The sequence below is a fragment of the Aotus nancymaae genome, unplaced genomic scaffold, assembly GCF_030222135.1.
Source record: "Aotus nancymaae isolate 86718 unplaced genomic scaffold, 86718_ANA_hifiasm-v0.15.2.pri h1tg000003l, whole genome shotgun sequence".
NCBI classification, from domain to species: domain Eukaryota; kingdom Metazoa; phylum Chordata; class Mammalia; order Primates; family Aotidae; genus Aotus; species Aotus nancymaae.
In genome coordinates, this window is record NW_026988414.1 from 70,322,107 (window position 1) to 70,345,103 (window position 22,997).

The 22,997-nt window shown below is 43.6% G+C and overlaps 1 protein-coding gene across 2 annotated transcripts in view; it reads left to right on the top strand.

Annotated features, from left to right (window-relative positions):
• THSD4 (thrombospondin type 1 domain containing 4) overlaps nucleotides 1-22,997 on the top strand; it is a 645,795-nt gene that overhangs the window by 575,287 nt on the left and 47,511 nt on the right. For both annotated transcript variants that reach the window (XM_021667503.2, XM_012451308.2), the window contains 2 exons: nucleotides 15,557-15,732; nucleotides 18,139-18,235. In XM_021667503.2, coding sequence (XP_021523178.2) covers nucleotides 15,557-15,732; nucleotides 18,139-18,235 — 273 coding nt within the window. The remainder of the gene's footprint in view (nucleotides 1-15,556; nucleotides 15,733-18,138; nucleotides 18,236-22,997) is intronic.

Here is a 22,997-nt window from a genome sequence, read left to right on the forward strand (position 1 = left end):
GTAAAAGCATCAGGACAAGTCAAGACGGGATAAGCTGCTAGGGACGTGGGGAATCCCTTGCCTCTGAAGCTGCTCAGATCCAGGCGAGATGTCACTTGGTGATGATGAATTCAAGCCTTCCATGGAGAGGTAGACTAAGGTAGATAAACTTCAAACTCTTTCCCATCCTGGGGGGCTGAGTCAATGCTCTGAAGTGGAAGTTTTCAAATGTATTTAATTCCGAGGAACTATTTGTTCAAATAACGTAAAATATTTAAAACAAAGCAACAGGGAGATGCCCCCTCCATTCCATTCCACCCTGTGTTCCAGGGTGACCTCTGAGGACACTTTGTAGAAATCTGGAAACTTAATGAAAACCTCTTGGACTCCAAGGAACACAGTTTTTAAAACCACCAATTTAAGGGACGGGAAATAGGATTTCCACAGAAATGATTTTCGTACTCAGACATCTGTAGTTGGAATCTTGATTATTTTGATGAATAGAAGTAGCAAATCCCAAATGGAAGAGAGCCACGGTGAATGCTCATGGACCTAATCTGTTTATTAGTTGTGAACATGAACAGCATCAGCCAGAATGTGGTTGATCCAGTGCCTTAGAAACTAGACGCAGGTCGATTTTGGCTTATTATCTTCGTGCCACATAGAGGACGTTAAGATGCACCTCATCTGGCTCCTATCGTATCTTCAATGGGAAGAATACTTTATTATTATTTGTGAAAGTTCCCAAGCTCTGCATTTATGAGTGTTAAGCTGGATTGAGCCTTTATGACCTGCAGTTAGCAGAGTAGGTCTTGAACCTAGGTATTCTCATTGCCAATGTATTTTTACAATTTTATGGTATGTTCTGTGCCACACAGACTCTCTAGTTCTGTGTCAAAGCCATAACTTACAAATGAGGAACAAAATGGAGCCTGGTACAGGGGAAAGAACTAGGAAGTGAGGACATAGAGGTTTGAATCCTGGTTCAACTCTTAGCCAGCTGTGTGATAGCAGACAAGTATGTTAGTTTCCTTGTCTCTAAAATAGAATTCATTATATCTGCTTACGTAGTTACCAAGATTCTTGTGAGGTTAAAAGAAAAAGCCAAAGTCATATCCTCTTAAGTTCTATAAAATATGCATGATTATTGAAAGCAAAAAATATGTACCATTGCGAGAATTTCAATATATGTAGGTGAAATACACATGGCAAATATAAGGGAGGGTAAAGGACCTTTATTTTGCATTTGTTTTGCTTTTGGTTTCAGATTTTTTTTTAATAGACTTTATTTTTTACATCAGTTTTAGGTTTGCAGAAAAATGGAAGGTATAGAAAATTCCTCTATATTCCTAGCCTACACACATGCGGAGCTTTTCCCATTGTTGCTTTAAAAATTTCTACATTTTGTTTGGAATGGTAACTATTAACTCAAAGTAGACTATGACAAATTAGGTTTATATGTTTTAATCCCTAGACAACAACTAAAAAATAGTACAAAGAGACGTGACCAACATGCCTCTTTGCATAACTAAAAATTATGCAAATATATAAAAGAAAGGAAAAAGAGCAGGGGAGTAAAAAAGCTGACAAAAAGAAGAGTAATAAAATAGTCAAGTGGAATCTAATCACTACTCATTGTAAATGTAGATGGTCAGATTAGATTGAAAAAGAAAGACCCAATGATAAGCTGTCTATAAGAAATCCACTTTAAATGTAATGACATATATAAATAGATTTAAAGGAAGCAAATGTTTAAAAAGTTATATTGGAGAAATACTAATCAAAGAAAAACAGGAGTGGCTACATTAACATTACACAAAGTAGACTTCAAAACAAGGAAAAATTACCGAAAATGAAGAGGGAAATTACATGATAATAAAGGGGAAATTAACCAAGAAAACATAACAGCCATAAATGTATATGCATCTAAACAGGGAAACACTAAAACACATGAAGCAAAAACTGATGATAGCATTGAAAGGAGAAATAGACAAATCCCCAATAGTGCTTGGAGACTTTAGTCTTCCTCTTAAAATAACTGATAGAACAAGTAGAATACTTGACCTAATTGACATTTATACAAACTCCAACCAACAGCAGCAGAACACATATTCTTCTCAAGTGTACATGCAACAGTCACTAAAATAAACTATATTATGTACCATAAAACAGACTTTTAAAATTTTTAATATAGCTATAATATAAACATGGCTTTTCCTCATCACAATGGAATTTAACTGGAAATCAGTGACAGCAAAAAATCTAGAAATTTCCCAAATATTAAAAAACCATGGAAATCAAACAGCACACTTCTAAATAATCACTGAATTGGAAAGGAATTCTCACATGAACTTAGAAAATATTTTCAGCTGAATGAAAGTGAAAATACAACATGTCAAAATGTGTGGGATGCAGCTAAAGCAGTGCTTGTGGAAATTTATGGCATTAAATGCTTATACTGGAAAAGAAGAAAGAGCTCAGATCAATAATGTGGGGTTCAACCTTGAGAAACTAGGAAAAGAAGAGCAAGTTAATCCCAAATCATATTTATCTGGATTTTGCTTTGCAGAAGGGAGGAAATAATAAAGATGAGAGCAGAAATCAGTGAAATTTGACACAGGAAAACAATAGAGAAAATTAAGGAAAAAAATACTTGTCCTTTGGAAATATCAATAAAATTTATAAGCCTCTATTCACAGCCCTTTACCCTAATACAACCCAACGATTCCTCAACTAGGGAATGGATGATCTAGGGTACATCCATGAAATGGAATACTACTCCGAAATAAAGAATGAACCACTGATACACGTAACATGGATCAGTCTCAAATACATTATGCTAAGTGTAGGAAGCCAGACTCAAAAGACCATATACTCTATGCTTCCATTTATTATGACATTCTGGAAAAGGCAAATCCATAGGTACAGAAAACAAATAAATGCTTACCAGGGGTGAAAGGTTGGGGAAGGGGAATTTTTCAAGGAGGTGAAACTAATAAATTTTAAAACATCAAGTTTACATCTGTTAAAAATTGAATTAACTGTTGAATCAACATAATGTATGATAATTGTTAATATTATGATCAATAATGAAGCAGCCCAGTCTTCTCAAGACAAGGTGACCTGGGAAGTTTAGTTTAAAAGGCTTGGGCAATGGCAGAAAACAGTGACTGGAATCATCTTAATCCAAGATGCCATCATTGTAATCTTAGAACCCTATATACTCTGGTCCCTCCCATTGAGCAGGATAGCTACCACAGTGTCCTTGCCAAGCATTAAATTCCTCCTGTTCCAGGGCCGTGTGGCCACCCTCTTGCCCTTGGGAACTGCCCTCCGGAACTGCCTTGGTCCTTCCTGCTGTTTTCCTAATGAGCTCCTAGCATCCTCTGAAGGGCCCCAGCGGCTGCTGCATGGAGGTCACTGTGCCTACATGGCCCTCTGCCCACACCGATGTTGCTGATTCTTTCAGCAGCTGTTGCCCCTTGGGGTTCTGAAAAAGAGACATAGTCTGGCTTACACAATCTTACTGTCTCCTGGACCCTACTATACCCTGGTGCTCAATACCACAAGTTGCAGCAACATTCTGCAAGGGAGGTTAATTCCATTCTGAGCTCCACCTTGCACTATTTAACCCAGTTTGTAAATGGAGTTAAACCAGACAAGTAAAAAAAAAAAATCTTCATTCTTGAGGTCTTAATTGAGAGAGTACTTCCTGGGGAAAGAAGAAAACTATTACCCCTGAGAGAAGTGTTGAAAGTGAAAAAATCAGGAAGCAATTACAGAGGTGTAGGTTATAGATGAAACAAGAATGGCTGAATGCTGATAATTCATGAAGTTTCGTGATGGGTACCTGAGAATTTATTATACTGCTCTGCTTACTCTTAGTATAGTTGACATTTTACATTTTTTTTCTTTTTTTTTTTTTTTTTTTTGATGGAGTCTCACTTTGTTGCCCAGCCTGGAGTGCAGTGGCACAATCTCAGCTCACTGCAACCTCCACCTCCCGGGTTCAAGCAGTTCTCTGCCTCAGCCTCCCAAGTAGCTGGGATTACAGGTGCCCACCACCATGTCTGGCTAATTTTTATATTTTTAGTAGAGATGGAGTTTCACCATGTTGACCAGGCTGGTCTTGAACTCCTGACCTCGTGATCCACCCACCTCAACCTCCCAAAGTGCTGGGATTACAGACGTGAGCCACTGTGCACAGCCAACATTTTACATTTTTAAAGAAAGTTTTTAAGTAAAATCAAATTATAAAGAAGGATAGCAGAAGATAGATGGAAGTGCTGTTTTCAGATTCTCAGGATGGATAGAGAGAAACCCACTCCACCAGTGCCACTTAGCTTTCCCGTGAAGCCCTAAGAAAGGTAATACCTGGAAGTAAGGAGTTAGCCCAAGGTTCCTCTACCACAAGACTAAATTTTCCTGAAGTCTTGTGATGTATCTTACAAATTTGATCTTGCATTCCAGTTGGTCTCTGTTTATTTCATCTAAAATTAATGTTTTTAAAATAGACAAGTGGGACCTAATTAAACTAAAGAGCTTCTGCACAGAATGGGAGAAAATATTTGCAAACTATGCATCTGCCAAGGTCTAATATCACCATCTATAAGGAATGTAAACAAATCACCAAGCAAAAACCATACAACCCCTTTTAAAAATGGGCAAAGGACATCAACAGACACTTCTAAAAAGAAGATATACACACAGCCAATAAGCATATGAAAAACTGCTTAACATCACTAATCATTAGAGAAATGCAAATCAAAACCACAGTGAGATCTCACACTAGTCAGAATGGCTAGTATAAAAAGTCAGAAAATAACAGATGTTGGCAAGATTACAGAGAAAAGAGAACAATGATACACTGCTGGTGGGAATGTAAATTATGGAAAGCCACTATGGAAAGCAGTTTGGAGATTTCTCAAAGAACTTAAAACTACCTTCAACCCAACAGTCCTATTACTGGATATACACAAAGGAATATAAATCATCCTAGCAAAAAGACACTTGCACTCATATGTTCATTGCAGCACTGTTTACAAAGGCATGGAAGCCCATTGAAGGTGGATTGGATAAAGAAAATGTGGTATATACACACCATGGAATACTACACAGCCATAAAAAAGAGTAAGATCATGCCCTTTGCAGCAACATGGATGCAGCTGGAGGCCATTATCCTAAGTGAATTAATGCAGGAACAGAAAATCAAATACCATATGTTCTCTCTTATCAGTGGGAGCTAAACATGGAGTACACATGGACACAAAGAGGAGAACCATAGACATGGGGGTCCAATTGGAAATGGAGGGTGAGAGAAAAGTGAGGATTGAAAAGTGACTGGGTGCTGTGCTCACTACTTTGGTCATGAAATATTTGTACACCAAACCCCTGCAACACGTAATTTATCCACGTAACAAATCTGCACATGTACCCACAATCCTAAAATAAAAGATGAAAAATAAATACAAATAAGAATAATGTCTTAAATTGTTATTGTCACAGAAATGTCTCCTACCTGTTCGATTAGTGTGTGGACAAGCTTCCATCATTAGATACGTAACCCTTATAACTTCAGAGACATAAGTGGCTCAGTCTTGCAGGAGTATTGCATGCAAGAGTCACAACTCAACACTCAGAATAATTAAACAGGAATATGTTTATGTACATCTGTTCCCAAAGGGCATTAAAATTGATATTCAGCTATTGCTTGGAGTTCTAATACTCAAAAACACCAAAATTTGTGTTCATTTGTGTCCCTACAAAGCCCTTATATTAAATTAGCATCTGTGTACATCCTGTGTTTTTTAGATTAACTACTTCTGCCATTAGCAGTTCTTTTGGTAGTCAGGAATGAATTCATGCTATCGTCTTGGAACCCACAGTGACAATGCCTTGTTGGTTACTGTAAGGTTTAAATGAGAGGCCACAGAGGTCAATTATTGAAATAAAGAAATTTAATCGGCTCCTGGGCGAGGTTCTGCGGTCTGACAGGAGGGGCCGGAGAAGTCACGAGGACTCCTCTCAGACTTAGGGTTTTATAGGGAGTGGAGGCATTTTATTGGTTGTGGGAGAGCAGGACGTGGACGTGGGCAAGCTGCCATTGGCAGGTAGGTGGGATTTCTGGTGAGCGGCCGCCCAGGGGGAGTGGGACCTGGACGGGACAAAATGCTGTTGGGCAGGTTCTGGCAGGGCTTCTTTTGAATTTTGGCGGGGTTCTTTAACTGCGAGCTAGGTGCTGAGTGCAGAGCTTGGTGCTGGGCGTGGAGTGGTGACATAGTTTCTAGGCGTGGAGGGGGGTGGGCATGTCTGAGCTCCTGGCGAGGGAGGGGGGGTGTGTCCGAGCTCCCAGCGAGGGAGGGGGCGTGTGTCCGAGCTCCCGGCGAGGCAACCGGCCTTACAGTTACAACTCTGAATGGGTCATTTGAAATTCCCCTCACAATCTTGCATCTTTTCCTTGGATTCAAGCTTATACTTCAAATTTCCTATTTTTAGTCACTAATTTTTGGAATTTTTAAAAAAATTACCCAAACTCCCAGCATTGAATGAGCTTTGAATTCTACAGTGCCTAGAACAGGAATGGGATCTAGTTGTGTGTGTTTTGTTTTGTTTTGTTTTGTTTTTAAATGAGAGCAGGTAATCAGAACAGAATGTGGAAGCCATTGTGTGTGTATGTGTTTGTGTGTGTGTGTTGTAAAATCAAAGAAAGAACTATCCTATTGTGGTTCATAGTATAATAAAATTTAAAACATCAACTGTCTCATGACATTGAAATCAACCTTTCAACTTATTCCCCAGTGTCATCACAATTTAGCCACAGATTTGGGGCTCAGAATTTGGAATTAGGCCCTGGGTTTTTTTCCCCCTCTATTTAGGATAGGTCTATTTAACACTGGCTTCAAATATTGGTGCTTTAGTCTGTTGCAAGCCAGTCAAAACACCCACCACTCCACAGCCTCCAAACATTCCAACCCTGAAGCACACACAATTAGATAATGGGGATGTGTATTAGTTACCTGTGGCTGCCTTAACAAGATACCACAAACTGGGTGGATTAAAACTACAGAAATTCATTCTCTCACAGTTGTGGAGACCAGAATTCTGAAATCAAGGTGTCAGCAGGAGTGTTTTTTTTCCTGGGGGCTTAGTGAGAATCTGTTCTGTGCCTCTCTCTCAGCTTCCACTGCTTGCTCCCTTGGCATCCCTTGACTTGTGGGTGCCCAACTCCAGTCCCAGGCTTCGTTGTCACATGGCGTTCTCCCTGTGTGTGTGTCTCTGGGTCTGCCTGTCCAAATTGCCTTCTTTTCTAAGGACACCAGTCCTACTGGATTTAGGGCCACCCTAATGCAGCATGAGCTCACCTACCTAACATCTTCAAAGATCCTATTTCTAAATAAGGTCACGTTCACAGGTTCTGGGTGGATGCAAATTTTGGGAGGATGCTATTCAACCCAGTATAGGATAAGTTTGGCCATGCATTTACCACATAAATGAAAGAAGTAAGTCCACACTACCATGCAGTCGTGCTCTGGGATTGCACTGTAGTACTGTGCTATAATTGCACTGTAGTATTGATTTAATTCTTTTTGTTCATAGAGCACTCTCCTGTTTTATTGAGCGTGTGTGTGTGTGTGTCTGTGTGTGTGTGTGTGTTTTTGGTAGTCTAATAACCTGTGCTTTAAGTCATAGCTGACTGTACTTGTGGGGTGATGCCAGGCCAGCGAGTGGACTGTTACCCTGCCTAGCCACAGTGCACATTTGACTGCACAATATCACCATCCCACCCAACTTCCAGGACCTTCCTCCCTCAAATCAAGCAGGTCTCCCTTCTTGGGGCTTCCCCCCTTGCAGTATATGCAGGATGCTTCTTTTCTCATGTGTTCTGATTACTCACATAGAGTCCTGGATGCTCCTCATGTAGAATCCTAATATTCAACTCCATGAGGTCACCACAGATATTTCTCCATGGAAACTTCTGGGGCAGACCTGACCAGATGACCAGGAGGCATAACAGCTGAATTCTAACCCCACCTCTGATAGCTGATTTTTTTAGACAGCTCCAGTTATCCCTGTCTGTGACAGCAGGAAGATGCATTCTGGGGCACATGTTACTGCCTTTTGCATACATATGTGAGTCCTGATAAGATACTTTCCCTCTTGCTGTTGATGGGGTTCTGTTTTTGAAAATGGGCCTTCTTGGTTTCTGGTGTTTTGTAACAAATACCCAATGAGTCATCACCAAATACCAGCTCTTGGCCAACACTGTGGACCATAACAAGGAAATTTAAAACCAGGCTCCAGAGGCCTAGGGGATTGGATAAGTAAACTGAGGTTGGCGAATACCGTGGAGTTCTGTTTGGCAGTTAGAAAGCAATTATCCAGATGGACATCACAGCAACAAAGACAGTACAAAAAGCAAAGGGAAAACCCGGTAACATTTGTGTAAATTACATATCACGTTAGTGTAGGTGCTAGTTGGGATAGGCAGGGACTGATGGTGGAATCTGGCATAAAGGAAAAAATAAAATAGGACAAGAGGGATGGACTTTGGGCAACAGAAGTGCCACAGGCTGAAGACTCTGATTAATTCACCTTTCTGCTCCTAAGGTTAAAAAAAAAAAAAATCTTGAGAAACTTTAATACAGCATTTAGAATAGCCAAAAAAAAAAAAAAATCACAAAAGCAATTGATTAACCATCAACAAACAGAGCATAGACACTAAGATTAGGGATGAGAGTTAGAAGCAGGAGCTAGCAGCACAGGAGACAGAGGAGCGGTGATGGGGCCATTAAGTGACTAGGCCTTGAACAAGACCTCGCAGATGAGAGGGGGCTGCCAGCATTACTGGGCAACTTCTATCAAGTGCCTGTTTGTCAGGTACTAAATGAGACAAGCCTCTTGCCCTGTGAAAAAAATTACAGCAGGCTGGGCACGTGACTTATGCATGTAAACCCAGCATTTTGGGAGGCCAAGGTGGGAGAATCACTTGAGCTCAGGAGTTTGAGACCAGCCAGGGTAACAAAGAGAGACCCTGTTTCTAGAAAAAATAAAAGATTAACTGGGCATGGTGATACACACCTGTAGTCCCAGCTACTCGGAAGGCTAAGGTGGGAGAATTGTTTGAGCCTGGGAAGTTGAGGCTGCCGTGAGCCGTGATCATACCACTGCATGCTAACCTGGGGGACAGAGCAAGACCATGTCTCAAAAAAAAAAGATTGAAAACTACAGTCTGAGTCATGGGAGAACAATTTCTTGTTTTTAGAGGAGGGGATTATGAAGCAACTACTTTGGAATGAGAAAGATATCACGTTTCTCTTCTAGATAAATTGGGCTATAATGAGACCCATTGGCAAAAGTAGCCTCCTGGAATTCCTTCTAAAGGGCAGACATAGTCCTTCCCTGCTCTGGGCAAGTGGACAGCTCAGCCTAAGGAGGGGAGCATGGCCTGAGGTAGCCACAGTTGCAGGGCTGTCCACGGGCTAGGTAAGGCATGGTAAGTACATGAGAACTGTGTGTGGTGTGAATGAACTTTGGGCATCACACGCTACCCATCTTCCTATTCAGCTGCCAATGGAGGCTCCTAACACCAGATCTCAGATGTCATATCCTGATCCAAAATCTTTTAGGCTTCCCGGTGCCCACAATCGGCCCTCACAGTTGTCCCGACATCTTCCAATCTGACTTCATCTCCAGGGGCTCCCATCTACACACACTCCCAGCACCCCTCAACTTCCCTTCTCCATCCTTCAAAGGTCATGCCCCTTCCTGCCTTTGTCCATGCCATTCCTCAAGGCCCCCAGTGCCCTTCCCTCATCCCCTGTCTGGTGACCCACTCCTCTCCCTGCAAATCCCTGCTCAAATGCCACCTCCTCTCTGAGAGCCTCTGCATCTTGTGGAAATTTTACCAGCCTCTCTGGTCATGTTGTATTGGCATGTGTCTGACTGCTCCATGGACTGAACTCCCAAAGTCACTGGCTGTACCTTTACAACCCCCAATACTTTTTTGACCAGTTTATTTTCGAGGTTACAATGAGCTATAATTGTGCTGCACTCCAGCCTGAGTGACAGAGTGAGATCCTATCTCAAAAAAAAAAAAAAAAAAGGAAATGAAACCCAAATGTCAAATGAGAGTGAAGGTATCTTCATAGTGGCATAGCTATGAGGTTGCCCTTCAAACAGGCTTGACCTTCAGCAAACACAGCCTCTGGCAAGAGCCAGGAGCCACCTGCACCTTTTTGTGAGGTAGTTCTGGACCCCATTCCTAGCCCTGGAACTGCTTGCAGGCATATAAATTGTAGCTGCAGCTGTTTTTGATATGCAGGGCCAGATGGGGGCTAGTTTTTGAGCTGTTTCAGAAGCCAATGCACGACCTATGGAATCACAACCACATTTGCTAAGAATCTGTTGTGGCATTTTAAAACTTCTTTGCTATTGTATGATTCAAGATTAGTCCAAACCTTTAGAGAGAATGGGTGAGTAATAGTAATAGATGGTAGAAAGATTCAAGGTCCCAAGTTTTACTCTCATAGGGAGATCCTTGCGGCATTCTCCTGTGCAGTCTTTCACATGGTTCTTTAATGGACTTTGTGGTTTCCATATAATAACCTCTTCTATGATATTCTCATTAAGAGCAATAAAACTATAGCCAGAACCTACCTCAATTCTGCATTTTTGGTGCTGTGAATGGGACTGTATGAAGAAGCTATAAAAAACAGAAAATACCTTTCACAAGTATTTCTGCTTGCACCGTGTCCTTTATATTGATTCAAAATGTTTTTAAAGAAGGTAATACATGTATATGGTAAAACAAATGATAAATGTCAGTAAAAAGATATCAAATGGGAAATAAATTTCTCCCTTCTCGTCTCCCATCCCAACATAAACCCCAGTTCCTGTCCCCAAATGTTAATAGTTTTATGACTATCTTTCTCTAAACATTTTATGTATATATTTTATGTCTATGCCTTTATTTAAAAGTATCCACAAACAGGATTATACCAAACACACTCTTCTGAATTTTTGTTTCCTTCAAAAATGTATCATGGAATTCTTTCCATTCCCACACACACAGACCTAGCTCATTCTTTTTTGGGTCACTTGGTATTGCATTGTATGAATGGCCAGTGTTACAATCTACTTAAACAATGTTCTATGGATGGACATTTAGGTAAGTTTTTTTTCTCTATTTAAAAAAATCGGCAGATAATATTCTTGTTACAAATATTTTTGTAAACTTATAGAAGTATCTCTCTCAAGTAGTTTCCTAGAAGTAGAGTTCTTGGATCAAAGTGTATGGGCATTTAAAGTTTTAGCAATGTAATCTAATTGCCCTCCAATATGTTTGAGTCTGTTTATATTCCCACCAGCAATGCCGTGGACACTTGCTTATTCACCTGGCAATACTTGCAATATTAATTTTTTTTAATGTTTGCTAATTTGGAGGGTCAGGATGATCCCATTATGGCTTTGATTTTCATTTCTTGAATTATCCATAAGGCAGAGCATCTGTTCATTTGCTTATGGGGTACTTGTGCTTGGTTTTCTGTGAATTGCTTATTTATTATTCTTTGCTTTCCTTTTGGGCTCTTTGCCCTTGTCTACCATGTAAACATTCAGTTCCTACTATGTGGCGAGCACTACACTAGACTCTGAAATTGTAATGGTGATGAAATTGGAGCTTGCAGTGTACAAGGAGAAAAACATTGATCAAATAACTCTCTCCTTGAGTGTATGGACAAACTGAATTAAATGCCTTGAAGGAAAGGCTCTTGCATCTCTTAGAGCATAGCAGGGAAGAGAGGGGCCTGGACTGGGGGTGGGAGAAGACTGCCCTGGAGAAATTGACATCTGAAGAATGAATAAGGCCAGGCGTGGTGGCTCACACCTGCAATCCCAGCACTTTGGGAGGCCAAGGCAGGAGGATTGCTTGAGCTTAAGAATGCAAGACCCAGCCTGGGCAACACAGTGAAACCCCCATCTCTGCAAAACATAAAAAAATTAACTGAATGCGGTGGTGCGCACCTGTGGGAAGCTGAGGCAGGAGGATCACTTGAGCCTGGGAGGAGGAAGTTACAGTGAGCAGTAAGCCATGATTGTGCCACTGCTCTCCAGGCTGGGTAACAGGAGTGTAACCTTGTCTAAAAAAAAAAAAAAGAATGAATGGGACTTGGAGTTGAGGGAGGAGCATTTCTGGAAGAAGGGACAGCACTGTGGAGGGAACATGATGTTGTAGATGAGCTAAAAGAAGGCCCAGGGGCAGAGCACAGAGAGAAGAACAGTGACACAAGATGAGGCTGGGCTGCAGCATCTGGGTAGGAGGCCTCTATGATTGATGGGATTGTTTTTTGTTTTTTTGTTTTTTGCCTAGAGCGATAGAAAGCTATTAAAGGATTTTGAGCCATCATTGGTGATCTAAGCTACATTCTGAAAACATTGTTCTAGCTGAACAGAAGAGAAACAGGAAGACGAATTAGAAGATACTTTATGAGTCCAGATAAGATCTCGTAGCGTGGCCCTGGATGATGGCAGTGGACATGAAGAGAGGCAGAGGAGGTTAAATAAGATGTGATGATGGGTTAGATTTGGGGGAATAGGAAGAGAGGAGGTATTCCTGGGTTTCTGATTAAAGGGATGGTGGTACCGTTTACTGAGATAAACACTGAGGCTGGGGTTGGGTTCAGCCTTAGACAAGACATCTGACTGAAGCTGGCAAGGAGGTAATTATGTGTGAAATTCTAAGGCCAGAGGCAAAGTTTGGCCTGTCAACATAAATGTGTAAGTCACTGGCATATGCTAGCTGAAGTCATGGTCCTAGGACATGGCTCATGAAGTGTCCACAGCAGGTCTACTCTTAATTTTTAAGAAATTCTGATATTTAATGACCAAGTAGGGAGAGATGAGACAGACAAGAAAACAGAAATGAGCAGCCTGAGAGCAGGAGGAGAGCGAGGGGAATGTGGTGTCCCAGATGCCGGGGGAGAGTGCCTCAAATAGGATGGAACGGTGCCAAGTGCTGCCGAGACATCTGAAAAGAGGAGGTCTGGGAAACACCCATTGGATTTAGCATCACAGAGATCTTGGTGACACTAATTTTAAATTTACTCAATGGAATTCTGGGGGCAGGAGCAGATTGGAGATGGTTGAGGAATGAGTGGGAAGTGAGAAAATGTTAGGCATTGGACCATTCTTGAAGAAGTGTGGTTCTTCATAAAGAATAGCCCCAAATCTGTTCTTCCTCAGTTTCCACCCTTGACCCTTCCTGCCTCTCAGTAAGCAGAATTAATCTTGTAACTCAGTAGCGAAAGGTCTGCAGCTTTGCCCTCCGTGCAGCCATGGCACCAGCCAGCCTGGGTGTAGTCTGCAGGGGGAGCCCAGCTGGAGTTTGGGCCTCTCCTGCCCCTCTGTGCAGTTTCTGATTCTGCAGGCCAGACCTCTGGGAAGGCCTACTATAGGAGCGCTGCTTAAAAAAAAAATTGGGGTGGAGGGGCTAAGAAAAAGTTCTTATATTTGAGTGATACCTACTGAAAAGTTGAAGGATACGTATTTGTATTGTGACACGAGAGAAGTCATGAGCTGATCCTTGTTGAAGCTGAACAGCGGGTCCATGGGGGTTTATTATATTGTTCACACTACTTTTGCATATGTATACATTTTTCCGTAACAAATTGTAAAAAGTTAAATTTAGGAATTCTGTAAACGGAAGGTGCAAAGAGCCAGTGGCCATCACAGGTCCATTATGTACTTAGCACTTAAAACAGGGTGTTCAGCCGAGTGCAGTGGCTCACGCCTGTAATCCCAGCATTTTGGGAGGCTGAGGCGGGCAGATCACCTGAGGTCAGGAGTTCAAGACCAGTCTGTTAACATGGCAAAACCCCATCTCCACTAAAATACAAAAATTAGCAGGGCATGGCAGCAGACGCCTGCAATCTCAGCTACTCAGGAGGCTGAGGCAGGAGAATCACTTGAACCCGGGAGGCAGAGGTTGCAGTGAGCCAAGATTATGCCATTGCACTCCAGCCTGGGCTACAAGGGCAAAACACTGTCTCAAAAAAAAAAAAAGGACCTTCTCTAAACCCAGTCCTCCACTGGCTTGTGGGTTTCCAGGTGCCAAGGGTAGCTGAAGAAATTATACTTCCAGATGCCACCCTTTCTTCTCCTGTTAACAACACCTTGTTCCTTGCCCCATTCTCCTTTCTTACCCCTCTCCTGAGTACAGACTCGAAATCGTAAGTCTGACACCCATGGGCCTCATAAACCTCAACAAGTTCCCTCAAATCTCTGAGCCACTCTGAAAGATGGGGATCATAACATCTGCTCTGCAATGTTGTGATGATTAAATGTGACAGTGTATGGGGGGGTATCTAACACAGCCCACAGCCTCAGATGCCCAGGAAGTCACGAAGGTCATCGAAATGAATGAAGCTGACCAGGTACAGGAGAAAATCATGTGACCCTCTTGGCCTGTCTTTAGCTTTGCCACTTGTAGTAGACATGTGAGTAGAGAGAATTAATAAGAAAAATTCCAGGCCAGGTGCAGTGACTAACACCTGTAATCCCAGCACTTTGGGAGGCTGAGGTAGGCAGATAGCTTGAGCTCTGGAGTTTGAGACCAGCCGGGGCAACGTGGCAAAACCTCATCTCTAAAAAAAAAAATATATATATATATATATGTATATACATACAAAAATTAGCCAGGCATGCTGGTGCATGCCTGTATTCCCAGCTACTCAGGAGGCTGAGACAGGAGGATTCCTTGAGCCCAGCAGGTTGAGGCTGCACTGAGCCAGAATTACACCACTGCACTCCAGCCTGGGCAATAGAGCAAGACCCTGTCTTCCAAAAAAAGGAAAAAATTGGATCAGAGAAAGAACAATGCAAGTATGAAAAATGATGTAAATCACCCATATTCATAAATAAAGGGGTAATAAACTGAGACTTAGCCTCAGTGTTTGGGGGCAACAGGAAGGGTAGGGACTGGGGCAAATCAGAGCATAAAGGGCCCACCTGAGAGGGGCAGGCATCCTGGGCTCCAGCTGACTGCTGCCATGAGAGAGTGTGAAGCCATTGTTAACATGTCTTGCTGGTTTATAAGAGAAGCTAGAACTCTAAAATTTTTATGTGAAATATTTCAATTCTTATATTTGGGCTCAGTTATTTTTTTTTAATAACACTACAGAAGCCAAACTAAACCCATCTATGAGCCAAAATCAGCTCGTGGGCTGCCAATGTGCAACCTCTCACCTAGATAATGGTATATAATATAAATTCATTTTCCTTCCCCCCTTTTTCTCTTCCTCCCCTTTCTCCTTTCCCTCCCATTTTCCACATCCTTTTCACCTACATTTCTATACTAAGTCCCAGTGGTAGAAGGGATTAAAGTGGGTTGAAGAAGTGATTCAGCCCAAGAGGATGTAATCTAGATGCCTAATGGTGCGCCGGGGCCTGGATCACTGCCTGGCACATAGTGGATCCTAACAAAAACCTGGGTGAATGAAGAAGCCAGAGACTGGGAGAGTCAGCTCTGTATCTTGTGCACGCCCTGGGCTTACCTGAAGGACTGTCTCATTTTTCTCAACAGCCTTGCGAAGTCGTTCTGGACGCTCCATCATCAATGGGAACTGGGCAATTGATCGTCCAGGAAAATACGAGGGCGGAGGGACCATGTTCACCTACAAGCGTCCAAATGAGATTTCGAGCACTGCCGGAGAGTCCTTTTTGGCGGAAGGTCCCACCAACGAGATCTTGGATGTCTATGTGAGTTTGGATGTTTCTGGACTGTCCTTTGGATTTTGAATCTTGTCACTTCTAAGGGACACGCTCTGAACAAATAAGCCACAAATCATTGCCCGTACTCAGTAAAAACCCTTTGAGCAGAACCTGTTGGGGGCGCCCCTTGAATGCTTGGCGTTTATCTTCGCCTTTACCTATGAATGGGCCTAGCTCATAGAAACCTCCACCTCCACCAGATGCGTATGACCTTCAGAGTTTATTGACCCAGTAAAACCAATTTTACTTGTTGAACCAAATCAGAGGCAAAACACGCCCCTTATTTCATGAGCATTGGATCTCCTCCAGGCACTTTCCTCATAATGCTAATTTGGCATGTTTGTTTTAGGACAAAGGAAAGCGAGAGCCAAAAGGAAGGCAGGATCACTCCCGGCTCCCAGCCCTGTTCAAACTGAGAGCAAATGAAGAAAGGAGAGCTCCAGAGCCCTCCAGATGAAACAATGGAGCTCAGATCACAGGAGACAGGTTTACTAGAAGCTCCCTGCTTCATAGAAGACAAAACCTTAATTTATTTTATGTGAAACTAAAATATTAAATTGCTCAAGAGTTTTAAATGGTTCAAAGGAAACCACTAGAATCTAGTCTTCTTAAAAAGACCAGGAAATAAAGGGTGATAAGAAATAAAAGCTTGAAGTAACATTTGGATATAAAGAATATCACCCATGACTATACTCATTCTTTTTGTCCCCAAAGCTGAGCTGATTAACATATTTGCTGTGTCAGAGTTTTGAAATATTATTAATTGCATTGTCATTACTTCTCTACCTGCACACAGTTCTGTGGCCTTTCCTCTTGGGTCCAGTAGACTCAAAATTACAAAGGAAGCCTTGTTATAGTTAATTTTGGATTTTTTTTTTCAGACTGTCCAGTTGGTCGATTGACTCTGAATACATTTCAAATGGTATCAGAGGTAAAAACTCAGGTTGTTAAAGGCCTACTGTGGGTGGTCTAGGAATGGAAGCCAACAGCAATTTCATAAACGGGACAAGGTTTGCACTGGCAGAATGTTCAAGCAGAAGAGGCACCAGAGAGGGAGGGAGGATTTCCAGCCACAGACCGAGAGGAAGATGGTGTGAAAGAGAGTGAGAGGATGAGGGGTACACAGCAGGAACCTGAGGCCACACAACTGTGTCCCTCGGGGGTTCAGTGCCCATTGCCACGTTTCTGCAACACCGATGGTTTGATACTGGTCCCTGGGTAGGAGAATCCCAGGAGTTCTCAGGTCTGCCTGCCTTTGGGTGGTTTATAAAACGGACACCCATTTCATCAGTAGGGAGTGGGCAAGAGATCATGGCATAAATAGGAAGAACAGACACAGGACCCACCATGCAGGAGTGACTCAGAGATGCTTCTAACTGGAAAGGACCTTTGAGAGTGACACGATTCTAACCTCTTCCTTCTTCAAGGAAGAAATCGGTAACTGCGGGGTGAAGGGACTTGCTCTCGGTTGCACAGCTGGTCAACAGGAGAGCTGCTTTATAAAGCAGCAGAGACAGAAATATCAAAACCGACCGTGTCTCCTTGCAGAGCTCATATTTACACCGTGGGTTCTCATTCTGCTGCTACGGTTTGGCCCACCACCCTGCTTCCCATCAGGAAAGCCATGGGCAGCAAGGACTGTGTGCTCCAAATCCGATAGGGAAGGATGTATTCTGTTGGGCCATGCTCATGCAATATGTTTTCAGCCTGGATGATGTTCAGCTACTGACTTCCACAGCCCCACGTAGATTCCTGCTTGCTGTCCTATTTTTGTCATCGTTCCTCAGAGAATATGACCCAGCAAGACTTGGGTCCCTTCTACCTGTTTTCCTGACCCCATCTCCATGTTTCTGGGGCTTTCCGTGAATGAGAGGGGGAGAAACCTGGTGCCAGCCTCAGCAGCCAGGTCGAGAACTTTGAAGGGACCTGAAGGACCCCGGGATGGCTCTGTCCAGGATGTCTGCTGCTTGTTTGCGTGACTCTCTCGCACCACCTACTGTTAAAACAGGTCTCCTGCAGCATACACATACTCATCTGTTGAGAGTGCTGAGCAAAATCTAAGCCATGGCACGGAGGCTGTGAGCCAGCAGAAAGGTTCTGCTACCATTGCTCCATCTTCCCATTTGGAGTTGAGAAAATCTTGACTCTTAGCTTAGCTTTCTTCTGACTTCCTCAGCCTAAGTTCTTCATTCTTCAAATGTGCATAACAAAAAGCCATCCGGAAATGACTTCCTTTAATCTGCCACAGGTTCACTAATGTTACTAGATTCGTACTAGAGTGAACCATCCCAGTCATTTATCAATAGTTCTGTTAATGCCGTTGAAACCCAAGCCAGCAGGAGAAGGGGTGTGCGTATGGGCCAAGTGCAGTAACACTGATGTTTCTGTTGGCAGATGATACACCAGCAGCCAAACCCAGGCGTGCACTACGAGTACGTGATCATGGGGACCAACGCCATCAGCCCCCAGGTGCCGCCCCACAGGAGACCAGGTAGAATCCCTTGTCTTGTGGCCGGGCACTCTGGGTCACTTCCTTGTAACGCCTTCTCTCTCTCAGTTCTTGTGCATCCACCCTCTGTCTCTCAGTCAACACAGAGAAAACCCAGGGACACATATTTCAAAGCCAAGCGGCCTTGACATTGGAGCAGGCTTGACCATTTGTCCGAGCCTTCACTGATGAGACTGTGTCATTCACTCGATTAAAAAATGGTGTGAGCATCCTGGGTCTGCCCTGCCAGTTCAACATTTGAAATGCTTTCTACTAGCTTCCAAGCCTGGCAAGGGGGCTCACACCTGTAATCCCAGTACTTTCCGAGGCCAAGGTAGGTGGATCGCTTGAGCCCAGGGGTTCAAGACCAGCCTGAGCAACATGATGAAAGACCTATCTCTACAAAAAAATGCAGAAATTAGCCAGGTGTGATGGTGTGTGCCTGCAATCCCAGCTACTCAGGAGGCTGAGGTGGGAGAGTCATCTGAGCCCTAGGAGGTTGGGGCTACAGTGAGCCATGATCGCACCACTGTACTCTAGCCTGTACGACAGAGTGAGATCCTATCTCAAAATTAAGAAAAACCAATGCAAATTTACTCTCTCAGAGTTATGGAGGTTAGAAGTCTGAAACGGGTTTCCCTGGGGCAAAATGAAGGTGTCATCAGGGCCTAACTGTCTCCGGAGGCTCTAGGAGAGAACCCACTTCCTTGCTTTTTCCAGCTTCTAGGGATCACCTGCCTTCCTTGGTTCCTGGCCCCTTCCTCCACCTTCAAAGCCAGCAGGCTAGCACTTTCAAATCTCTCTCTGGCTCTGGCCTCATCACATATCCTCTCTGACTCTCATCCATCTCTCTCTTTCCTTTATAAGGACCCTTGAGAGTACACTGGGCCTACCCACGTAATCCGGGATAATCCCTCTTTCTCAAAATCTCTAATTTAGTTTCACGTGCAAAGGCCCTTTTTGCTATGTAAGGTAGCATATTTACAGATTCCAGGGGTGAAGATGTGAACATCTTTAGGGGGCCATTATCTGTCTACTATATGCCTTTTCCCTTGGTCCCCTTTTGTTTCTGTTAATAATACTATGACCTATAAGACAAGAATAATGAGTTCACACCTGACAATCCATGTTGAGTCTTCCCGGTGGGCTCTGCTTATGGGCAGAGCAGGCAGCTTTCTCTTGGCTGGCGCTGGGCATGGGACTGCTCTCTGAGTCTGCAGAGAGAGCAGAGGATGATGGAGCCCACCCCCTAAATGCAGACAGTCTTCACCTTCCTTAAAATAGGAAGGTCTGCAGAAGTATTTGTGGTAATCATAGCTCACACGCACTGAGTCCTTGCTATATATAAGGACTTATAAACTGCTGTGCTGAATTCTCACGACAGAGGAAGGTACTTGGACGGACGTACTGTTATTAGCCTTATTTTAAGAGTAAGGAAATGGAAGCTTAGAAAAAATAAGTTAGTAATTGTCCAGGTCCCACACCTGGGCAGTGACCTGAGGAGGGCCTGTGTGACCATACCTGTGCTTGTTATGTGGCTGAGAGGTTACTTGGTCCCATCCGTATCCTAGGAGGAAATAAAGGCACAGATGCCAAACCTGGCCCATCCATCCTTCTCTGAGCTTTGGATGGGATAACCAGGTTATCTGACAGCTACACACTGGGGAGGACAACAGTTGGGTGTGTCCCCAGCACATGGGGAGGGGGTGTGTTGTCCAAACTCCAAGTCAGCACACTCAGTGCAACAGAGAATTTTTATGCCATGTTCAGAAGCAATGCACAGTTTGAGAAACCAAGTTTGGATAAGATTTCTGGGGTCCTTTGCTGGTTTACAGGGATAATCAGACAGACTATTTGAAATCTATCAGGATGATGATGATTTCTGTCAAGCCTGATGGGTCTCAGCTCATGAATAGCGTGAGGGTTCTGGGATCAGCTCCCTGGAACAGGGCAGGCCTGGAAGGGTCACCTGTCAAAAGTTGGTGAGCAGGGGCGTTGTGACCATGCTTCCTCTTCCATATCAATGGAGTCTGAATTGGAATCCTGATCCACACCTTCTTGCTGTGCACCCTCAGGCAGATCAGCAACCTCTCTGAACACATACCTAGTCTACAGAATAGAAGAAAAACCCCACAAGGTGGTTTTTGGCAGGAGGGAGGACATGGGAGGAGAGTGAATAAATTAGATGTCCATCCCAGCATAGTGCCCAGGACAAGGCACTGAAAGATTTTTAAAATTGTTTTGTCCAACAACATCTTGGACAGTTCTCATTTATATCAGCATGCCTGGTCCTGATTATTTGGTCACATTTGCATGTCATATTTTAAACCATGAAGGATAATAGCCAACTAAGTAAGAAAGTCCTAGTGAAAAAGCTGAGAGGCTGGTTGCAGTAGCTCACGCCTGTGATCCCAGCACTTTGGGAAGACAAGGCGGGCAGATTGCTTGAGCCAAGGAGTTCGAGACTAGCCTGGGCAATATGGCAAAACCTCATCTCTGCTAAAAGTACACAAAGTAGCCAGATATGACTGACCTGTAATCCCAGGTACTCAAGAGACTGAGACGTGAGAATCACTTGAACCCGGGAGGTGCAGGCTGCAGTGAGCCACCTGCACTCCAGCCTGGGTGACAGAGCGAGACTCTGTCTCAAAATTAAAAAAAAAAAAAGCTTAGAAAACCCTAATTATTCTATTATTATTATTACGACTGAAATGGGGTCTCACTCTGTTGCCCAAGCTGCTCTTGAGCTCCTGGGCTCAAGCAGTCCTCCCACCTCGGCCTCCCAAAATGTTGGGATTACAGGCATGAGCCACCTCACCCAGGCCCCTTGTAGTTTTAACTGTGTTCTCTGGTAACCCTAGAATTTGCCTCCTTATTTTGTATTACAATGATACATACTTGAACAATATTCAATCAAAATAGAAATACATAGAGTCAAAAGTAACTGCCACGTAATTGCCAAAACTTGGAAGTGACCAAGAAGTTCTTCAATAGGTGAGCAGATAAAAACTAATGGAATATTATTTAGGGCTAAAAATAAATGAGCCGTCAAATCACAGAGACATGGAGGAACCTTCAGTGCATGTTACTAAGTGAAAGAGGCCAATCTGGAAAGGCTACATGTTGTTTGATTCCAACTATATAACATTCCAGAAAAGTTAAAACTACAGAGACAGTAAAAAGATCAGTGGTTGCCAGGGGCTGGGAGGACAGAGGGATAAGCAGGTGGAGCATGGAGGATTTCGGGGCAGTCCTGAAACTACTCTATGTGACATTACACTGGCAGATGCATGTCACTGTGCACTGGCACAGACCCATAGAATGTTCACCCCCAAGGGCAAACCCTCACGTGGACTATGGACTCTAAATGATAATGACGTGTCCATGCAGGATCGTGAGTTATAACACATGGACCGCTCTGATGTGGGATGGTGGTAGTTAGGGACCCTGTGACTGTATGGTGGGAGGAGGTGTATGGGAACTCGGTTCTTCCTTTTTTTTTCTTTTCCTTCCTTTTCTTTTCCTTCTTTTTCTTTTCTTTCCTTTCTTGACAGAGTCTCCCTCTGTCACCTGGGCTGGAGTGCAGTGGTGCAATCTCAGCTCACTGCAACCTCTGCCTTCTGGGTTCGAGCAATTCTGCCTCAGCCTCCCGAGTAGCTGCAACTACAGGCGCCCGCCACCATGCCCAGCTAATTTTTGTATTTTTAGGAGAGACGAGGTTTCACCATCTTGGCCAGGAGGTCTCAAACTCCTGACCTCGTGATCCGCCCACCTCGACCTCCCAAAGTGCTGGGATTACAGGCGTGAGCCACCACACCTGGCCCAGGAACTCTATACTTTCTACTCACTTTTGCTGTGGACCTAAAACTGCTCTAAAAAAAAAAAAAATAGTCTATTTTTAAAAAATCAACAGCTCCTAACCCCAGACCCTTCCCAGAGGGAGTGTAACGCTTTGGTGGGGTTGTGCCTAGCCTTTCTCTATGCATACACAAACATGTTTGCGGCCCATCTGAATCATTGACTACAGTCGCAGATGCACAAGGAATAGTGCATATTATTATTTTCCATTAGTCAATTTAAATCTGATCTCAGCTTCCTCCTTTTTGAAACCAGTAGATAATTCGATCGCAGTCTGCTTGGGGGTCTCTCTGTCTCACACACACACACGCACACACATACACACACACACACTCTCCAGGTATAAGGAAAGATCTAGACTCTTAGACAAGCCAAAGCATCGGACCCCCTGGTGGTCTGTCCACACTAATTCTGCTGAGATGCCACCAGGAGCAGCTTCATGGGGCCTTCAGGTTAGGGCTCTGCTCCTTCCAACCTGCATGGGGGGCACAGGATGCTGGTGAGGCTGGCAGCCAGGCCCCTCTCCCACCGCAGGTGTGGCCTTCTCCTGGGAACATTGTTCGGCACACCTAAGGCTTCATGGCACTCAGCAAACCAAGACCCCACACTTCTACCTCTCCTTCACCTTGAAAACCTCTCTCTTTCTCTCTCTCTCTCTCTCTCTCTCTCTGTCACTCTCTAGCTTGCTCTGTCTCTGTCTCTTGCTCTCTGTCTCCGTCTCTGTCTCTCTCTTGCTGTCTCTCTTGCTCTCTGTCTCTCTCTCTTTCTCTTTCTCTCACACTGTCTCTCTGTCTGTCTTGATCTCTGTTTCTGTGGCTCTGTCTCTCTTGCTCTCTGTCTCTCTCTCTGTCTCTCTTGTTCTCTGTCTCTCTCTGTCCCTCTTGCTCTCTATCTCTGGTTCCCTTGC